The sequence below is a fragment of the Trichosurus vulpecula genome, chromosome 3 (assembly GCF_011100635.1).
Source record: "Trichosurus vulpecula isolate mTriVul1 chromosome 3, mTriVul1.pri, whole genome shotgun sequence".
In the NCBI taxonomy this organism is placed as follows: domain Eukaryota; kingdom Metazoa; phylum Chordata; class Mammalia; order Diprotodontia; family Phalangeridae; genus Trichosurus; species Trichosurus vulpecula.
Genome location: NC_050575.1, coordinates 172,733,975 through 172,753,678, shown reverse-complemented (window position 1 = coordinate 172,753,678; position 19,704 = coordinate 172,733,975). Strand labels below are relative to the sequence as shown.

Sequence of the window (19,704 nt, the reverse complement as noted above, 5' to 3'; positions counted from 1 at the left end):
ATGAAACAAAAAAAAGGGGGGGGGGGCAGGATGGAGTTAACTAGCTGATCCACACCCGCTTTCTCATCTTTAAGTAGGCGGGGGAGGAGGGTGGGCAGAGAAGGAGGCAGTCTACCACCCAGCAAGGCCGAGCTCACTGCCTTTAGATTATCCCAGTCCAGGAATGAGAGAGAAGATGGCCAAGCAGATGGCAAGGACTTAAAATAACCACAAAATGTAAATAGGGGGGTTTGTTCAAAAAGGAAATTAAATCTATTTCACATATTAAAATAGTTTTGCAGCTGAAATCATCAAGCTTGGAAACCCACCAAAAAAGTTAACACCTTGAGACCTCATTCTAGAGACTGCTCCTTTATCCTGTTCCACCCACTTGCTGAAAATGAATGCTTCACACATTCCCCGGAAAAGCTTCATTCCAGGGAAGTGGATCAGCAGCTTCAATTATCAGTCACTAGGAGGCCAAGCTGAGGAATGCATACACCACTACTCTGAGCCCAAGAGCCTTCAGGTCACTGTAATTAGCTACCAAAATCTTACACAAGCAAACTCCCCCATCCCATCCCCACACCAGAAAGGAAAACAGATGTTGGAAGAGGGTCCTAAAAGTTGTTTGTTACAGGAGTGTGTTCTAAGTGGGAACTTCTTAAGGAGACTCTGAGGGGAAGGAGTCAGAAAACCCAAGTCTGCAGGAACCCAGATCAAACAGGAGTTATACATTGCTGGCATAGTCCATTACCTGGAGGTATGGAATATGGTTTTGATCTCCCTCCACCCCCACCCAACTTGTCTGGGGACTCTTAACAACCACCCCTGCTCCTTTGAGTCTTAGACCTTACATTTCACGGCATTTAGGACCCTGCTGTCCAAAGGCTTCCGACTGGGATCACTAGTAGAAGAGCGGATTCCAGTCCCACAACTGTTGGCTAGTGTATTCCTGCAGGAGAAAGGAGGAAAAAGAAAAGATGAAGGTAGCAAATACTCTTAAGACTCTGGATAAAAATCCAAGTCAACTAACTGTATTATAATCAACTCATTATTTGTTATCCTCGATAACACAAAGGGGAGTACACAGAAGGGTGGAAAGGATCACTGCCAAAGTCAAGCAAATATTTACTGCTGGAATGCTTCCTATAGGGATTGCTTCTCTGCAGATTTACCTTCCTAATCAGAATCTACTTTGGCTAATATGAAAGTTGGTTGGCAGTTCTCTGAGTTCACCCTGGATAATGCTGGCAAGATGGATACAGCTCACTCACTAACTGATTGAAAAAGTTGGCCTGGGATTAACCTTTGATTGGGTATAATCTTGGTCAGGGAGTCAGCACACCTGGATTCTAGCCCCAGCTTTGTGGGGCTAGATCTGTGTGTTCTAGGGAAGGGGTGTCATCTCAGCCATCCAGAACCAGATTAAATTGCAACTGGAAAATGCTTATCAAAATACATTTTTAAAACATAATGTTAATTTGTGGTTTTTAGATCAATGTCTCTAGCAGGGATTGGATTCTATTTGACTTTGACACTACTGCTATAAGCAAATCATCATTTCTCTGGGGATCTCAATTTCTCCACCTGCAAAATGCCTGTGGTTAACTCCAACATTCTGAAATTATAAACTTTCAGGAAGCAATATTGATATCTTTACAAAGAAGGAAAGAAAGGAAGAAAATGAAAAAAAAAGAAATCTGCACTAAATGAAAATTTGGAAGGAAGGAATTGTTCCAAAACACTGAAAAGTGTTATGGAAAGCAGGTGGAGAAAAAAACCAAAGCTTTAAAAAAGGCCCAACCTGGGCCTTACCCATCTTCTCATACCGATCAAAGAAAGTAGCAAGAAGCCGTCTCAGTAAGACTTTGTGTTTCACACCGGCACAGAGGTGACAGTTCATCAGCTGACCCCGTGTGATGTAGACTCCGGAGCCTGTAGTCAATTAGAACATAAGGTGAAAAACCCTCAGACTTAGCCCTTCAAGGTCAGGACTTACTGATCTCCACTCAATGAAAGACCCACTATGCTCTAGACATAGTCAATTGAAATAAGAATTCTGAAGTGACATTTCAGCAAGGAGATCTTTTTTCCCCATTAAGAGTATTGATTTGTAGTGTTCTTTTTGTGGTGGCAAAGAACTAGGGTTGGAGAGTGACTGGACAAATAGTGGTTTGTGAATGACAAGGAGACAACTGCGCTAAAAAGAGAGACAATTTTTAAAAAGCCAGGGAAGAATTTTCTGAACTGATGTAGAGTATAGTAAGCAATAGCAGAAGAACAAGATGCACAATAATGTAAAGAAAAACATCTTTGAAAGAATTAGGAACTCTGAGCAATGGAATGACTAGTCATAATTCTAAGACTCATAATGAAACACACTACCTACCTACCCACTTCTGGTGGCAGAGCTCATGGGCATTAGGTCAAGATTGGGACACATTTTGGACATAGTCAATGTGGGAATGTTTTGCTTGACAATTCATATTTGTTACAAAGGGAAGGAAGTAGGTAGGAGGGAAAATAAAATAAAGATTTGTTAATTTAAACAGACATTTACATTTTTAAGCAATACCTACATGATGTCCTTTCAGTTCTTAACCTTCCCCATCAAATAATACAAACTTTGGTAGTGATACTAGTAGAGGAGGATTCTCCCTCTTTTGGTCTTATACAAAGATGAGACTATGTCAATTTGAAGCAAGAAAAAGAAAATCTGGAACTCAATGCACGGATCTTCACCATAAGCACTGTGGCTGGACATGGACAGACATCAGAACAACTTGTCAGATATGTCTCTTTTCAGGATGTCTCATGTCCCATGGCTCCTCTGCACCGGATCTGATTCGGATGACACCACTGATCATCCTACATGACACTAACCCAACCCTCTCAGCTTCTCTCAACCCTCCACCACCACGGCCAACCCCCCACCTTCTGTCATTCTGGGATCTATAAAAACCCACCCGGAACCCATTGGTATTTGAGCCTACTATCACCCACAGGGAAAATAAGCTCTACAAATTTCTTCAGGACTCTCCTAGTATGTGACCATGAACAAATCTTCCTTCTTGAAACTCCCATCTGTAATTGTATATTTATTTCATTCTCCTTCTCTGATCACTTCTCCTTTGTTTCTTGGTCTCCTTTGTCAGCTTTTCTTCCTTCTCCCACCTGATCCAGACAGCTGGGTTTGTGCCTCCTTTTTATCATCAACCATTTCCATGTCTGCATCCCTCTCTGCACATGCTCAAACTGACATCTCCAGCCTTGACCTTTCTCTACAATTCTGCCAAATGTTCCATCTTAACATCAATGCAGCAATCTAACCAGGCACTCTTAACTAAGTGGTCACATCAATATAGCACATGCCCAACAAGAAGCTAAATTATACTTGCTTTTACTCCCAGTGGTTGGGAAAGCTAATGGGACCATTGTGATGTTCCTTTCCATATGATCCCTCAAAAGTTACGAGGACAACCATCACTTATAGAGACATGTTATTAGATAAGTTAATTATTAAAGGATACTTCTACTTCAGATGCTAGCTATAACACAATTAAGGGCAGGTTTGTCAGGATGGACATTCCAACTTGCCAACTTTTCAGCAATCCATAATTCCACCACCAAGCTATCCAAGAATCTCCTTCAATCTGTCTTTTAATTTCACTCAAATAATCTGGTCATCTCTGGAATTATAATGAATGAGAGCCTCAAAAATAGGAAAAAAAAACACCCCACAGAACATGAGCACCTAATTTTTTTTTTCTCCTTATGAAAGTAAGCTAGTGGTTGGAGGGGAGATGGGAACCTTCAGGGTAAGATGGAATAAAAATGGTGGACAGCGGAGCTGTTGTAAAGGAGTCCTGTCTTCCCACTCACCAGCCAGGTCATCTCTCTTCTACAGAGTCCCTACTACTCCATACTGGTACCTGGAGAATCCTTCTATTATTTGCTTTAACTGTGGCTAAGTCAAGGGCCCCCTGAAGAAAATAACTAAGTTTTCATAATTGATTATGGTGTGAAAAATCTTAGGTGGTGAGAACATCTCTGGTATAGTGCTACTAAAAAAATAAACTCCATATGTACACTTCACCCTTCCCCCCACCCCAACCAGGCAGACATCCTTGTCACTTTCATTAAATTTGAGAAAGTAATTAGCTTCCTATGGTTTCTTTGGTAACCAAGATCTTCCCAGCTCACACCAGCTGACCCAATCAGGTATAGCAGAGAGTAATTTTTGCTTAAACACATAAATACAATAAATACACATATACTCCAACAAGCCCAAGAAGCTATTAATTGAATAGATATTAATCTCCTCACTACAAGATGAGAAATAAAAAAAAAAATATCAAGACAAAATGCTGCTGACCGATTAAAGGTTCGTGCTGTGAAAAATCACTTATTCCACATTTTCCGTTTACAGGAAAAGAAACTTTACAAATTGTAAACTAGTTCAGTATGAATATTCCAACAGGGAAATCAGTGCCCCTAATCTCTAGGCAACATTTAAGACAGTGGTTGGGCTGAGATATGATGGGAACTGACCCAAAGCAAAAATGGAGAATTTTCTAGAAATGGAAAACCCCTCAGTATCCTGCAGGGCCTGTGTGTCCCTGGGCAAGTCACCTGCTCCAGGCTATTTCTAACACTCTTAAGCTACTATGGAATTGCTACTGTGGATCAGGAGGGTATTTCCAAACCAGATGAAATGACAAACCTTCCTCTACACGTTGGGGATGATGGATTTTTTTGGGGGGGGGGGTGTCAACGTTGGTTGACATATATGACAGAGACAGGGAACAGATCATTTAAAAATGGCTTAACACAGACAAGTTTTCAGACGTGAAAGGGTGAGATGGATGATCTTTCCATTGAAAGAACTTAGAGATACTCCATTCTCATCAGACTTAAAAAAGAGAAAAACAGCCTCAAACACAGAAAACATCATCCCGGGCAACGTGCTAATATACTTTTAGATCGAATTATTGCTAGTTTTCTTAAAAGAAATCAAATTTCTCAATCTGCCTTTGCTATTACAAAACCTAAAACCATTACCCTGAGAATGCAGTAATTTGACACTTAGAAGTTGGGGTGGGGGATAGGGGGGAAAGAATCATAAAAATACACAACATGTTTTTGTCTGCAACCTAAATTAAAATACAATTGTGATGCAGCCCGTACCAATCAGGAAGAATACAAGCCGGGGGAATTCAATTAAAATGCTAAATTAATTCAATTGAATAACTTCTCTTAATGACACATTCTTCTAAAAGGAAATTAAGGGAAATTTAAGATGTTCTATCCTTTCTTTTTTATTTTTTTTTTTGACTGATTGGTGATGAGTACATTGTTCACTGCACTGAAGAGAAAAGAAAATAAAAGAAAGGACATTTGCACGCAATCTCTAAAATTACAGGGAGGATTCAGTTTTCCTCCTCTGCTTAGCATTTTGAGGGTGGGGGGTTTGAATTGGGGGTGCATGCATGAATCCCTAAGAGGAAGAGGTCTATCAGCACCATGGTTGGGGTGGGAGAGACAGAAACCTGCTGTGGTATTACCTGCAACAAGCTCCAGCTTCTCACCAGGGTCACCCTCCGAGTAGAGCTTAGGGTGGCAGCGGTAGCCAATTTGGCTAATGAGGCTTGCAGGAAGGGCTACCAGGTCTCTTCGGATCAGGACACAAGAGCGACTCTCCAGAGGAATCTGCTCTGGTTTCTCTTGCACTATGGATGAAAAGAAATTATACATTTTTTTTAGGTTAGTCTGGTATGCTTTCAGAATCTAATGCATCTCCAAGAAAACCAACCTGGGACTATCTTTCCCATGGTCATTTTTCCAGTTCACAAAGTGCTTTCATTCCAATCTATCCCCTTATGTGGTTTCAACAATAAGGAGGCAAAATGGGGATTATCTCATCCCTTGTCTCTTTTTCTAAAAACTGGGAAAATCTAAAGTACAGAGGCCTCTTGCAGAAGGTGATATTTTGAATTGATGGCAGAGCTAGACCTAGAACCCAGTTGAGAGACCTTGGCATTTCAGGACCACCTTGGTGTCTCAGAAATGCTGGCTGGCCAACAGAAGAGTGATTGTCACAGGAAGAAAATATTACTGAACAAAAAAGGTCCAAGTAGACCTTCAGGGAAGTGGCTTAAATGGGGGCCACTTTGACTCTAGATCCCAAGGGGCTTTTCATTTTTAAACCTCTATTTTGGTCTTCTTTCAACACAAAGGACAACCACCAACATCACACCCCAACCACAGTATTTCTAAGTATGCATCAACTCTCTCCCTTTTCACATAATGTACTGTTTTCTAGTTATTACTTGTGAAAGTCTCACCTTTTCCAACTAGACTTGTTTCTCTTCAAGAGCAGGGTCAGATCTTCTCATAGTTAAGCTAGCATTTATAGAGCATTGTAGATGTTATCTCCTTTTACAAAGTAGGGTGCCATTAGAATCACCCTTTTATAGATGAGCAAACTCATTGAGAGACCTGACCAGGGTCACAACTACTAGGCTTCTGAAACAGGATTTGAACTTAGGTCTTCCTGACTCCAGGTCCAGCACTCCATTCACTATGCAATCTAACTGCCTCATCATCCATACAAAGCTCGATAAAGCCAGCTTTTTGGGTGTTTGTTAAAAGCATGTCTGAAAAATTTATGGTCATTATGGCTGCCATTTTTATTAAAGATTGAATGAATTTAGCTGAAGAAATTGGGTAGTTTTCTAAATCAACCAATGAATGCTCTCCTACCTCAAGGTTACTAATCCCATCAGTTTCTATACCAGACAAACATGCCTACAGCTCCAGTTCTCTCTCCTCACAAGCACATGCCCTCCCTATGCTGCAACCCATATCTACAATGGGTGAGACTGGCTCCAACCCACCTGGCTTGTGAAACAAAGCTGTCATTCCATTCCTTTCCAAAGTACCAGCTCTGATATCGAAGCAAGATGGGTCAGGTAGCTCAAAAGACGGATGCTCCCCTTCTGCCCAGCCCCACCCCCCATATTATTTCACTGTGAACTATCCTTCAACAAATGAGGAAATGGACAGAATTGAAAAGAGACCTTCAAATAAAGCCATAAAATTACTTTTTATACATTATTTGAAAAGGAAAGTTTCACAGAACAGCAGTGATTCCTTTGTCCTCTGTTCCTTGCTGTTATCTTTTCTACGTACTATGTACAGTAAAAGGGAGAGGCACGTTAAGAAATTATAACAAATACTTTTAGTCCCAGAAAATAGACGAAGGAATATTCGTTCCTAGAGGGGTAGCACCATGTAGTGGAGAAAGGCTGTAGGAGTCAGAAAATCCAGGTCCAAACCTCAGTACTGCCACTTTAGAACCTCTGTGACCTTGGGCAAGAAATCTTGGTCTTAGTTTCCTCATCTGTAAAATCAGAAGGCTTGACTAGATGACTTTAAAGTCTCTTCTAGCTTTAGGTCTGTGAAGGCTAGATGGGGTGGGGGGTGAGGGAGCACTTTTACTTTCCAAATTTGCTTGCACTAAACTGGTTTTCTAATCTTTGCTACTATAGAAGGTTCCAGGGGTGGCGGAGTATTGCATCCAAGAATGGTTTCAGTGAAAAGAAGTAAAGAAACAATACATGACACACATATATAAGGCCACTGTCAATGAACCTTTTCTCAATCTGCTCTCTTTACTTTGTATTGTCTTTAACGAGATGACAGGTGAATTTTGAAAAGCAGCATTCAGGAAAAAAAAAATCTGAAGCCAAAGTCCCCTCCAACACCTAAATCTTAAGTCTGGGTCATCAGATTAAAGCACCAAGGAAGTTTTGGATCTCTCTTCTAACCATGATACAGGTTTTTCTCCTGCTTCAACCTACACCACACCCCAGGTTCCCTTTCTTTTCTTAGCTTGCCACATGGCCAGGATCCACATCCTGACTTACTCAGTCCTTCTGCTCCCTCTCTAGCTATGCTTCATTGCCCTGAGCTTCAAGGATCTCCATAGTCCATGGCATCCACCAGTGCTGGGTCTCCTGCTCTGAGGTCTCCGATTCCACTACACTGTCTGACCACTCCTTAACAGTTCATGTCCACTTGAAGTGATTCACGTCACCAGGAATAATCGTCACCTTCCTTTGCACCTGCCTAAGCTCTACTATTATTCAATGAATCTAGCGCTTGACTAGATTTAAGGTCCCAGTTTTATGATTTTATGGATGTTATTGCCTTAATCAAATTAGTGTTTGGGCTCTCAGTTTCCTCATCTGTAAATGGGAAGGAAGGTTGTACTAGACTGAGGGGGGGGTACCTGGAAGCTTCGGCCTCCAGGCTACATGTGGCCCTCTCTTCAAGGTGGCCCTTTGACAGAATCCAAACTTCACAGAAAAACTCCCCTTAATAAAAGGATTTTGTAGCACAGGGGTGCTCAAGATGGTCACTAACATTTCTTGCACCTGCAAATTTATGATCCTATACAAACTAGAGATAAGAACACTTAACACTTACCTTGGAAGGGCTATTGTAAGGAGTATTCTCTAAGTTTCTACAGTACATATTGTATAATGGGTATCATTACCTTTCTCTCAAGGCTTAGCTCAGCTTCTTTACCCTTGGAAAAAACCTTCCCTGGACATCTTCTGGCCCACAGACATCACCCCAATTTCTAGTAGCTGTTGGCATGTGTTGTCTATGTGGTACGGGTTAGAGGTTGTGTGGTATGGTAAATAGAAAGCTGGCCTCAAAAAAAAAAAGAAAGAAAGAAAGAAAAAAAGAAAGAAAGAAAGCTGGCCTCAATGCCAGGAGCAGCCATCCTGATTCTGACACTCTGTGTGACCCTGGGCAAGTCACTTAACCTCTCAGTGCTGGAGGCAGAATAAAGGCTGCCTCGTATTCAGATTAAGTTGCCACATCTGAGATTTTTATACCCAAGAAATCATAAGCCCAGTCCCAATTCCTGTGGGGCACAGGTGAAGAATTAATGGTTTCATACATTAGAATATTTCCCCATCTCCCACCCCAAGTTACAGTTTCTCAACTGAATCCTCTCTCTTGTTCCTGGAATCTCCCAACAATCTCTCTCCTGTTTACTCTTCCTCCTTCTCTCTCTCTCTGACCTCCCCATGTTGTTGTTCAATCTTTTTTTGCAGTTGTGTCTGACTCTTTGTGACCTCATTTGGGCTTTTCTTGGCAAAGACACTGGAGTGGTTTGCCATTTCCTTCTCTAGCTCATTTTACAAATTAAGAAACTGAGGCAAACAGGCTTAAGTGACTTGCTCAGGGTCATACAGTTAATAAGTGTCTGAGTCTGGATTTGAATTCAACAAATAAGTGTTCCTGACACTTGGCCTGGCAACTTAATCCAATTCACCACCTACCTGCCCTTCTCCTCTCCACCGTGCCGTTCCCCCCCCCCCCCAATCAAGTAGAAGGATAGGCACCTAACAACCATATGATGAACTGAATAAGCCTTATAAATTGAACAAACCTAAAGAAAATAAATTGTTTACTTTATTTTTTTTTTTACTATTGTCCTTCAACAGTAGATTTCACTACCTGATGCCTCAATCTCATGGACAAACTGAGCCCTAACCCAGGGAAACTTCTTGGTTAGATCTGCCATTGAGTCATGAAGAGATCGAGGATGAGAATGTGGATGGTTTGGTAGAATTCATCCCCAATTCAAAGTGGTGAATCAAGCTTCAGGAGGATGAGGGATGTTAGTGAAAACTTGCTAATAACAATAAGTCTTCAAGCAAAGACTTAGAGAATTCAGGGGTGGGGAACCTGGGGCCTTGGGGCCACATGTGGCCTTCTAGGTCCTTGGGTGCAGCCTGTTGACTGAGTCCAAGTTTTACAGAATAAATCCTTTTCTTAAGGGGATTTGTTCTGTGAAGTTTGGATTCAATCAAAGGGCCCCACTTGAGAATCTAGAGGGTCACATGTGGTCTCAAGGCCCCAGGTTCCCCACCCCAGGATGGTTACATGTCATATTATAGAAAGAATTTGTATGTAGGTGTAAGTTGGGCTAGAAGACTTTACAATTCAAGGATTCAGTGATTCTACAAGTCAGGAGGAAGTAGTGATAATTAACCTGGCAATCCCCAGCATAAAACAATGAAATCCAATGAGAATTTATTAAGTGCTATTTATTTATGTGTAAGAAGATCTGGGTTCAAATCTCAAGTCTGACAGTTACTATATAATCATACATCTATCACTCAATCTGTTTCCAATACAATCCAATAAACATTTACAAAGTGCCTGTTATAGACAAAGCAACTCTTTTAAAAATACCAGTTACAAAGTAAGGCAAGGCCCAGAACTGATATGGAGGGGCGAGAAAAATACATTGAGAAATGCATGTGACGTAAAAACCAAAAGGAATAACAAGTCATTTAAAAATGAGCATGTATTATTAAGGAACAAACTAAAATTGAAACTGATCTGTATTATTTTGATAAGCAAACTTGGCCTCAAAGAAGCACTAAGAGAAAACATCTCCCTATTCAGAAGCAGAGGATCATGGATATGGAATATTGGGTCTCATGAGAACTGATTAATACATACATGGCCTGCAACACTCAAAGGCATGAACCCGATTAAAATGTAAACTGGCAAATACTTAACAAAATAAAACAGAACACGGATAATGTTAATATGTAGTTTTCTAAGTCAACATGCTATCTGCAGGGATTCTTATGTACATACAATTCCACATCAATGAAATCATAAAGTACAAGACACTGAAGAAGGATGGCACCTAGGTCTAAACCCCCATCTATGTTAAAGGAACTGGGTATGCAAAGACAAAAGGGAAAAGGGATCCTGAATGTTTAACATGGTTGTACATATATAACCTATACCAGATTGCTTGCTGTCTTGGGGAGAAGGGAGGAGAGAGAGAAAAATCTGAAACTCAGAATTTCATAAAAATGAATGTCGAAAACTATCTTTACATGTAATTGGAAAATAAAATAAAATATTATTAAGGAAAAAAAGAGATCCAGCCGTCAAGAAAGTTATATTCTACTGGGTGAGTGAGGAATTGGAATGTATTCATATATCTCAAGAAGGGATGGAAAGAGGACAATAACTATAACAGGGGGGTGGGTGAGGGGGGTGGATTAAGCAGAGATCAAGATGGGCTTCCTACAGAAAAGGGCAAGAGAAGTAGTTAGGTGTCACAGGGGACAGAGTGTTAGGCCTAGAGACAGGAAAATATGGGTTTAAATCTAATCTCAGACATTGTGTGATTGTAGACAAGGCAGTTAACCTTGGTCTGCCTCAGTTTCCATATCTGTAAAATGGGGACAATAACAATGTTGGGCCTGGAGTTAGGAAGACTCATCTTCCTGAATTCAAATCTGGCCTCAAATACTCACTACCTGCTTGGCCCTGGGCAAGACACTTAACCCTGCGTGCCTCAGTTTCCTCATCTGTAAGATGTGGAGAAGGAAATGGCAAACCACTCCAGTATCTCTGCCAAGAAAACCCCAAACGGGGTTATGATGTCATGAAAAGTGGGGCACAACAGAAAGGACTGAAGAACAAAAATAAATTATATTATCATTATTTTCTGTCTTAATGTAGAACCCAAAGGAAAGGGTGAGCTACAAAAGCGGCCATTCCATCTTCCACTGGGTATCTGCAAATCAGGCTCCTGAACAGCAAGCAGGGGAATGACGCTGGCATTCTCTGGCAGGGAAGGGCCCTCCTCACTCCTGGTGTCTCTCTTGTCGCTCACTCAGAACACCTACCTACGTTAGGCACTTTAAGCCTCTCAATATCACTGTTACTGGTAGAATAGCAAGACCCTCCTGTCTCCCTGCCTCTAGTCTCTCTATCTGTCTGGATCATTGCTCACATAGCTACCAAAATCTTCTTAAGAAATAAGTCTGGTCATGCCACCGCCCTAAAACTTTCATTGGCTTCCTTTTGCTTCTAGGAATAAATACAAATTCTTAAGCATGCCATTTAAGGCCCTCCAGTCTGGCTCATCTATTTTTCCTACCTTATTTCACATTTCTCCTTGGCATACATTTTATGTTACAGAAAAACTAGACTATTGGCTATTCCAGACATGCCACCTTGCACTACCTCCCCACAATCATGAAAGTAATCCCCTATGTCCAAAATATACTGCCTTCTCATTCTCCTTTCCTCCCACCCCACTGTTAATCCCTCTCTACTACCGTGCATTGTATTATATACATATATATTTGTGTGTGTGTGTGTGTGTGTGTGTGTGTGTGTGTGTGTGTGTGTGTGTGTATTTATCTGCTCAATGTAAGCATTCCTTGGGAGTGGGGATTATTTTTTTAACTGCCCCACCTAGCACAGTACTTTAATACAAGTGTGTTGAATTAAACTGAAATTCCAGAACATCAATCAGCCTTTGATAGGAACTTCAATTAGAGGCACGCCTTGATGAAGATTAGGGCACAGCAGAATAGATTCCAACTCCTTGATGACAGGAGCTGCTCTTCATTTTGTTTATATTCCTAGTGCCCAGCAAAGCACCTTTCACATAGTAGGAGCTTAATAAGTATCTGTTTAAATTATATGGACCTTAAGGCCTATTCTGGAAGCTCTTTGGGAACTAAATCCGTTTCCTTCTCCTTAATCTCTTTTACATAAACTAGAGTGTAGAACAATAGCTTATCCCTGGACCAGACAGCAGATTTCCTGAATGTCAGACAAATCAGTGTTTCTGGTGAATATCTTTCATGAGGGCATCACTGTATTAATTCTCCCATTTCATAGTCCAGTATGAGATGGGAAGAATAATTTCTCTGTCTTCCATACACAGTTGTTTGTACACTGTCTCCCCCCACCCCATTAGAATGTCCTCTGTGAAGACAAAGGTTGCTTTTGCCCTTCTATGTAGCAAGTGCTTAATAATTGCTTCTTACCTTAGAAGTAACAGGACCTAGACCTTTCTGTTGGATCATTAGCGTACCTCTGTTTTGGATTCTCTTTGCCATTAAAAAAACAATAAATGTTTCTTTGCAAATATCCAAACAAAGCCTTTTATGAAGTGTATTCGTAAATAAAAGACATGACTAGTGATTATTAACATAAGGGAGTGGTGTATGCCATTATTTAATCTATCTACCTATCAAGCTGCCTAGCTAGCTAGGTGTCCATTTTGAGTCTAGGTTTATGGAGTACCTTCAAAAACACACCCCAATTCACAGTTATGTTCTAGGAACAAACCCTTGCTTCTGATCACACCCAGCCAAACCAGGGAAGACCCAACTGAGACATTTGCAGACTTCAGTGGCATTTACCATATTAATTGTGTCTACTCAAGCAAAGGGACAGGGACCAACCAGCAATTGAAAGAGGGGAGAGGGATAGAGGATCTATAAAACCTTAGAGTTACCGGGCCTGCACGAGGAACGAGGAAAGAAAAACAATCAAGATGATATTTTAAAACATAATTACCCCTCCCCCTTTTACTCCCCCAGTACAGCATGACATGATTATATATGCAAACGAGAAGTACTTTGTAATGCTGATACGCAGTGACATTTACATAAAGAATTTTCACCAACAGAAATAATTCCCAATTTACAATGATGTACATTGGGATGATTTTTTAAACAGCAGAAGTTGTTTGCTTCCCACATGCTCTTTTTTTCCTCTTTCCTCCCCCCACCCCAGTACCCTGGTTTTTTTTTTTTCTTTTTTCTTTTTTTCTCTTTTTTAGCAGAACCAGAGACTGTCAGATCCAGAAGAGAAACAACAACAAAAATCTACATTCTATTTCTGCTTTTACCATGTGCTGGATACAGCCAGTGGCTAAAAATACTCTAAAATTGAGTTGTAGCTCATCTGGAAAGGTGTTCCATATTTCTTGCATCCTCCTTCCCCTTCCCCTTTTCCTTCTTCTTCCTATTCCCTCTCTTCCCTGGCTTCTGAAACAAAAATAGATGCCAAAGCACCTACGGTTAATTAAAAAAAAAAAGGCTCTATGCATTCCTAGAACGGCATTGTAGGTGGTCACATCTATGGGAATGAGGTATTCAAGTGATTGATATCGGGGTTGGGGTCAGACTGGAAGGAAGACTCCTCTGCCTCAACAATTATGGATATGAACGAATGTTTCCAGGACCCTTCCCAATTCCACACCATCATCATACTAAGGCATTTCTACTTTTGGAATAAATTCTAAGGATTATATTCTGAGCAAAAGATAGCAAACTTCAAGTCCATCTCATGTGGGAACAGAGGGAATCCTAACCATCACTTCTCTGCTGGAGAGACACACATATACACACACACATACACACACATAGTGTCTGAAGTCACATTTGAACTCAGGCCACCTAGCACCTCTGACCTCCACCTTGGCTTTTTTTATCCGAAATATCAACATTCTGGTTTTTTTTTTTTTTTTGATCTTATTCCCATTCCCTACTCCACTCCACTTCACTCCCTGCTCCCTAGACAAGCCTGGGGAGAGACCCAAACAGCAAAGGAGGAGACTGCCTCAGGCACAATGGTAGTACTTCAGTGAGTCTCATCTTCACTTCTTTCAATCCTGATGCCATCTCCTGGGTACCTTACACTGTTCTAGGTACTATATAGGATGCAATGAGTATGCCCACTGAGCTGATCAAATGTGAACTGCTTCACTCATCTTCCATCTTTTCCCTCCTTCCCCCCTCTTTTCCAAGGTTAATTCTGTATCAATTACACATTACATCCCTCTCCTCCTCTCTCTCTTATACTTTCAAATTTCCCTTCTCCGCTGACTTCTTCTCTTTCAACAAGCATTTATTAAAAATTAACCGGTGCCATGGACTAGAGAGAGAAACACAAAAATGAAACAGTTCATGTCCTCAAGAAGCTTACATTTTATTGATGGAGAAACAAAAGAATGTGCATTGCAAAGTAAATGCAAAGTTGAGGTCCTGAAGGATACCCCCAGTTGACCTCAATACTTAACCACTGTTCCCTTTGCCCTATTCTCATTCTCCTGTACTTACTTGTACTAAGACCACTTCTTCCTTTCTGAAGTTCTAGCTTTCAATTGCTATGACTATGCTTTCTTATCTTGGCTCTCCTCCAACTTCTACAACCATCCCTCTTCCATCTCTTTTATTGGTTCATCTCCTCACCAAATCTAAAAATAGGTGCTCCCCACCTCAAGATTGTTCTAAACCATTTCCCCCCAAAACTACCCTTCAGGGATTTCACTTTTTTCTAATTCCAATTTCTTTTGTAGGCTACAATCCTCCATTTTCAACTACATGTTGAAATTTTCCAGTGGGGTATTCTACCATTCCTCAAACTCATTACATTAAAAGTTATTTGAGGGTGCAGGAGATACAGACAGTCTGAGCAAAGGCACAAAGACAAAAATCCCTCTGATGGGTTAAGGAGATGGTCAGCAGATGTAAAATGAAGTAGAAGTCTCAACACTAACCAGTTTGGCCATCAGGACAATATCAGCTTTTCAGAAAAAGCCAGATCCTTTTAATCCTTTAACATGGCTTAAATAAAAAAAAAGACCAAAAGATTGAACTCACCTACTTTGATCCATGACACTTAGTGAAGATATTCTCTTCTACCAATGAGGATCACAACCGGTCTATAATAAGTAGGCTTCAAAGGATTACTGCAACCAAAAATTCACCACCCCATACACAGCCAACCTGGTAATGGATGTCTCCCAAATAAGTCTGATCCCTGAAAGACCCCCATGCAGTCTATTGCAAGGCTTTTATTTCCAAGTCTTTCCAGTTAGCTAAGACCTGCCACAACTGTTGTTCCACCAGCAGAGACTCCAAGAATCCAAAGTCACCTCTGTGGTATGATAAAATGTTAAGGCTAAGACCACATACACACCAAAATTCTTCTATTCCTTTGCCTAGATGGGAGGAGAGCTGGAAAGCCAAGGGAGGCATCAGGGAGAGGGGAGGAGAGAGGAATGATAGAGAAAGAATTTACTCCTAGTCTCTAGGTCCTGGTGTCTATTCTTTTTTCTTTCTTTCATAGTCAAGTCACCCATTTACAAATCAATTCCACCAAGTGGAAGTTCAAGACATCCCTCAACCATTTGCCAACCATTTGCAAGGAGTGGCTGTACATTCCCAGGTCTCTGTAAATATGCATACACATGTGACATATCAGCCACAAGGAAGTATTTCCTTCAGGAAAAAAAAAAACCACAAACTCTCAAATAAGGGATCCTTCCTTTCCCTTCACTTAATGACTATAATTCAGGGTATCCCAAGAGACAAATAACCTCTCCTCTCTTCTTGGCAGTGGTTTGGTACAGGTTTGAAACCAACATGAATCCACAGAACTCTTGAGGATTAGAATGGGAAGGGAACATAGAGATTACCTAGTCCAGGGGTTCTTAATCTGGGGACTATGTGCTAAAATTTTTTTTATTATGACATTTTAATAATTGGTTTCCTATGTAGTCCTATGCATTTTATTTTTAGTCAATTAAAAATCCTGGAAGGGGATCACAGACTTCACAAGACTGTCCACAAGGGCATAGCAAAAAGGTTAAGAAGCTCTAACCTAGACCAATGAGCTTGTTTTTGGCATTGTACAATTTCAGGCCCAGAGGGCTAACAGTCTCCTACCTTCCAGTCTAGTAACCTTTCCACTCTTCCATGTCATTGCCATTACCACTACGACTGCACATTCTCAACCCTTGTTTTTCTTCCCACTAGAGAATGGCATCACAATATTACAGAGGATGCTTAGGAAAATTTCCAAAATAGGTTTGTTATAACTTAATTCATTTTATATTTTAAAAGTATAAATATTTTCAAACTAAAGCACTACACCACTAAACAAGTAAGTCAAAAGACAGGAACAGATAGTTTTCAAAAAAGAAGAATTACGAATTATAAATGACCACTAGAAACTATGTTGTAACATCAAAAGAGTAACACAAAAGAGTGATTTTATACCATGCGAATGTCCAAAGATGTCCAAGGAAACAGTGCTAGTCAATGTCGGAGGAAAGCTGCTGTGAATGTGTACAACTTTGGTCCAACCAATCTGGATAGCGATTTGGAATTATGCAAGAAATCACTCAATTTTCTATGACCTGTGACCAAGCATCCCACCATGGGATACATAACACAAGGAGCCGAAAGGTAGAAACTGAAGTCTAACACACCAAAAGAGACACTGAAGACTACTTTGTGGTAGAAGAGAACCGGAAACAAAGTGGGCGCGTAGCAATAGAAAAATTACCGGAAAATCTGTAATATTTAGTAAGTACTTAAGATCACTAAAAGAATACCAAACACTGAGTGAAGTGAAAAAACCAAGGATGGTCCCAGGGAAGAAATAATAAAAAACATTCCACTCTCCTCACATCACACTAGAGACAAAGAACAGTGGGCAGATTGTTGCACTACACAGTCAGATGCGGTCACTTTATCGGGGGTTTTGGCTGAGTCTGAATAGGAAAAAAAAATCTAAAAGGCTATAGATGTGTAAGGTATTTTTTTATAGTACCCTTACATAGTACTTTTTAGTGAGAGTAGAAGGAAAGGGTTGATTATGAAACTTAGTAGTGAGGATACCCCAAAACTCAAGAGATACAGGTCACAAATGTGACCAAAGCCCCTTGTTATCATAGCAATTTAATAAAGAGCTTGCAGGCATACAGACTAGGAGGCAGGTGTATTTTGAAGGAAACCTACATGTTAAGCTGTTGCCCCACTGAAGAAGGTGTTCACTGTGACAGAAGGAAAAAAAGGAGCCCTGAGTAATTTGTTTCAAAAAACAGCATGCTAACCTTTTATTTAACAAATCCCTCTGTTTAACTCGGGAGGGGTTCAGGTTCCAGAGCAACCTTTACCCAACATACATCCCAGTGATATGGAATCAACCATGGCATTCACAGATAGCATCTCAATGGTATTTTGAAATTGTGTCACTTTTCAGGTAACCTCCCAAAACACACGTCATGATCTGGATTGATTAGAACTGATAATAGCAAGAGGGAAGGAAGGAACTACCTGGGAATATCTACAGCATCTTCATACTAGTTGGCCTACATTCCCCACCCCCCCCACCCCACCCCCCGGCCTAGAATGTATAGTCTGTTTTAAAAAGGGAGGGAGGTGGAGAGGGGCCAGCAGAGTAGACCACATGTCCTGGGGGTTGCAGAAGCTTGCTGTTTCTGTCGATCTTGTATTTTTCCGATAACCTTGACTCCCCTGTGACCAATTCTCAAACCTCACCTTCTTTCCCAACTAAGGCAAACATTTGGGAATGCTGTTCAGAGGCTCAAGGGTTACGGACAAAGCAACAGTGACAAACAAGATGGGTGACGAGCGAGGGAAGGAATAGACCTATTCTTCTCCATGAAGTGGATGCTAAGCAAGAAATAAAGGAAGAATGAAGATAGGGAAAAAACTAATTTTCTGCATGAATATAGGAAACAAGGGTAGAAACAGGAGAACAAATATGGCTGCAAACGGGACCAAGTATTCCCTCCGACATAAGAAGTCACTGCAGCTACAGCATGAAGCCCAGAAGGTCACTGATTTAGTCCATATGAGCTGCCCACCTATAGAATGTGGGGACATTTGATCAACAAGAGTTGACTGAAATGCTATATGCTCAGCTTCCTAATAACTGAATTCAAACAAACATTTATTAAGTATCTGCTGTGTGCCAGGCCCATGGGTAAAAAGGCTACAAGGTGCAAAACAGATATTAGTTTGCGTTGGATTAAAAGAAATTTAAAAAGGAGTTTCTACACAGGGAGTGTCCTAAATCAATGAGACTACAAGTCCAATTTTTTAAAAAAATATGGAACGCTGCTAGGCATTAAGCAGTACAAAGACACAGGTAAAACAGCCCCATCCTCAGGAACCTTATATGCTGCCGGGATGGGTACAATATTACACAAATATCCCTCCTAGAAAACTGAGCACGAATGAATTGGGGAACAGGAAAAGCTTCACAAAAGGCGCACTTGAGCCAAGTCATATAGACAAAGACACTAATTGCAGAGGTGAGGTGGGGAGACTATTCCAAGTACGCACTTGTTATTTTGTCGTTTTTTCAGTCATGTCCCCCTTTGGGGTTTTCTTGGCAAAAATACTAGAGTGGTCTGCTATTTCTTTCTCCAGCTCATTTCACTGATGAGGAAAGTGAGGCAAATAGAGTTAAGTGACTTGCCCAGGGTCACAGAGCTAGTAAGTGTGTGAGAAGACATTTGAACTCAGGTCTTCCTGACTCCAGGCCCAACATTCTATCTTCTCTGTCTAGCCACCAAGTACATGCACTTTGAGCAAATAAACAGTCAGGAGATATAGTGTCAAGGAAGAATAAGAGAGAGGGAGAGAATATTTACTTCACTAAGTACCTACTATGTGCCAGGTAGTGTGCTAAGTGCTGGGAGGGGTTGGGGGGAGGGAGAGGGGAAGAGGGAGAGAGGGGGAGAGAGAAAGAGAGAGAGAGGGGAGAACTAGCATTTCTATAGTTCTTTTTTAAAAGTTTGTAGAAACACATGCTTTATCAATTATCTAATTTAATCCTCACAACAACCTACTGAGGTTAGGGCTATTACTATCTTAATTTTACAGATGAGGTAGCTGAGGCATACAATGACTTGTTTAAGAATTTCCACATATAGCTAGTGTCTAAGGCAGGACAAGAATGCCCAGCCCAGCATGCTATCCACTGTGCCACCTAGCCACGCAGTTTAGATGAAGTTAATGGTTTTGTTTGGTTGGCAGGTAGCAT

The 19,704-nt window shown here is 40.9% G+C and overlaps 1 protein-coding gene across 3 annotated transcripts in view; it reads right to left on the bottom strand.

Annotated features, from left to right (window-relative positions):
- Positions 1–19,704, bottom strand: part of NACC2 (NACC family member 2) — a 123,800-nt gene that overhangs the window by 6,599 nt on the left and 97,497 nt on the right. For all 3 annotated transcript variants that reach the window (XM_036751389.1, XM_036751390.1, XM_036751391.1), the window contains 3 exons: positions 5,547–5,711; positions 1,812–1,917; positions 837–934 (listed from right to left, as the gene is read on the bottom strand). In XM_036751389.1, coding sequence (XP_036607284.1) covers positions 837–934; positions 1,812–1,917; positions 5,547–5,711 — 369 coding nt within the window. The remainder of the gene's footprint in view (positions 1–836; positions 935–1,811; positions 1,918–5,546; positions 5,712–19,704) is intronic.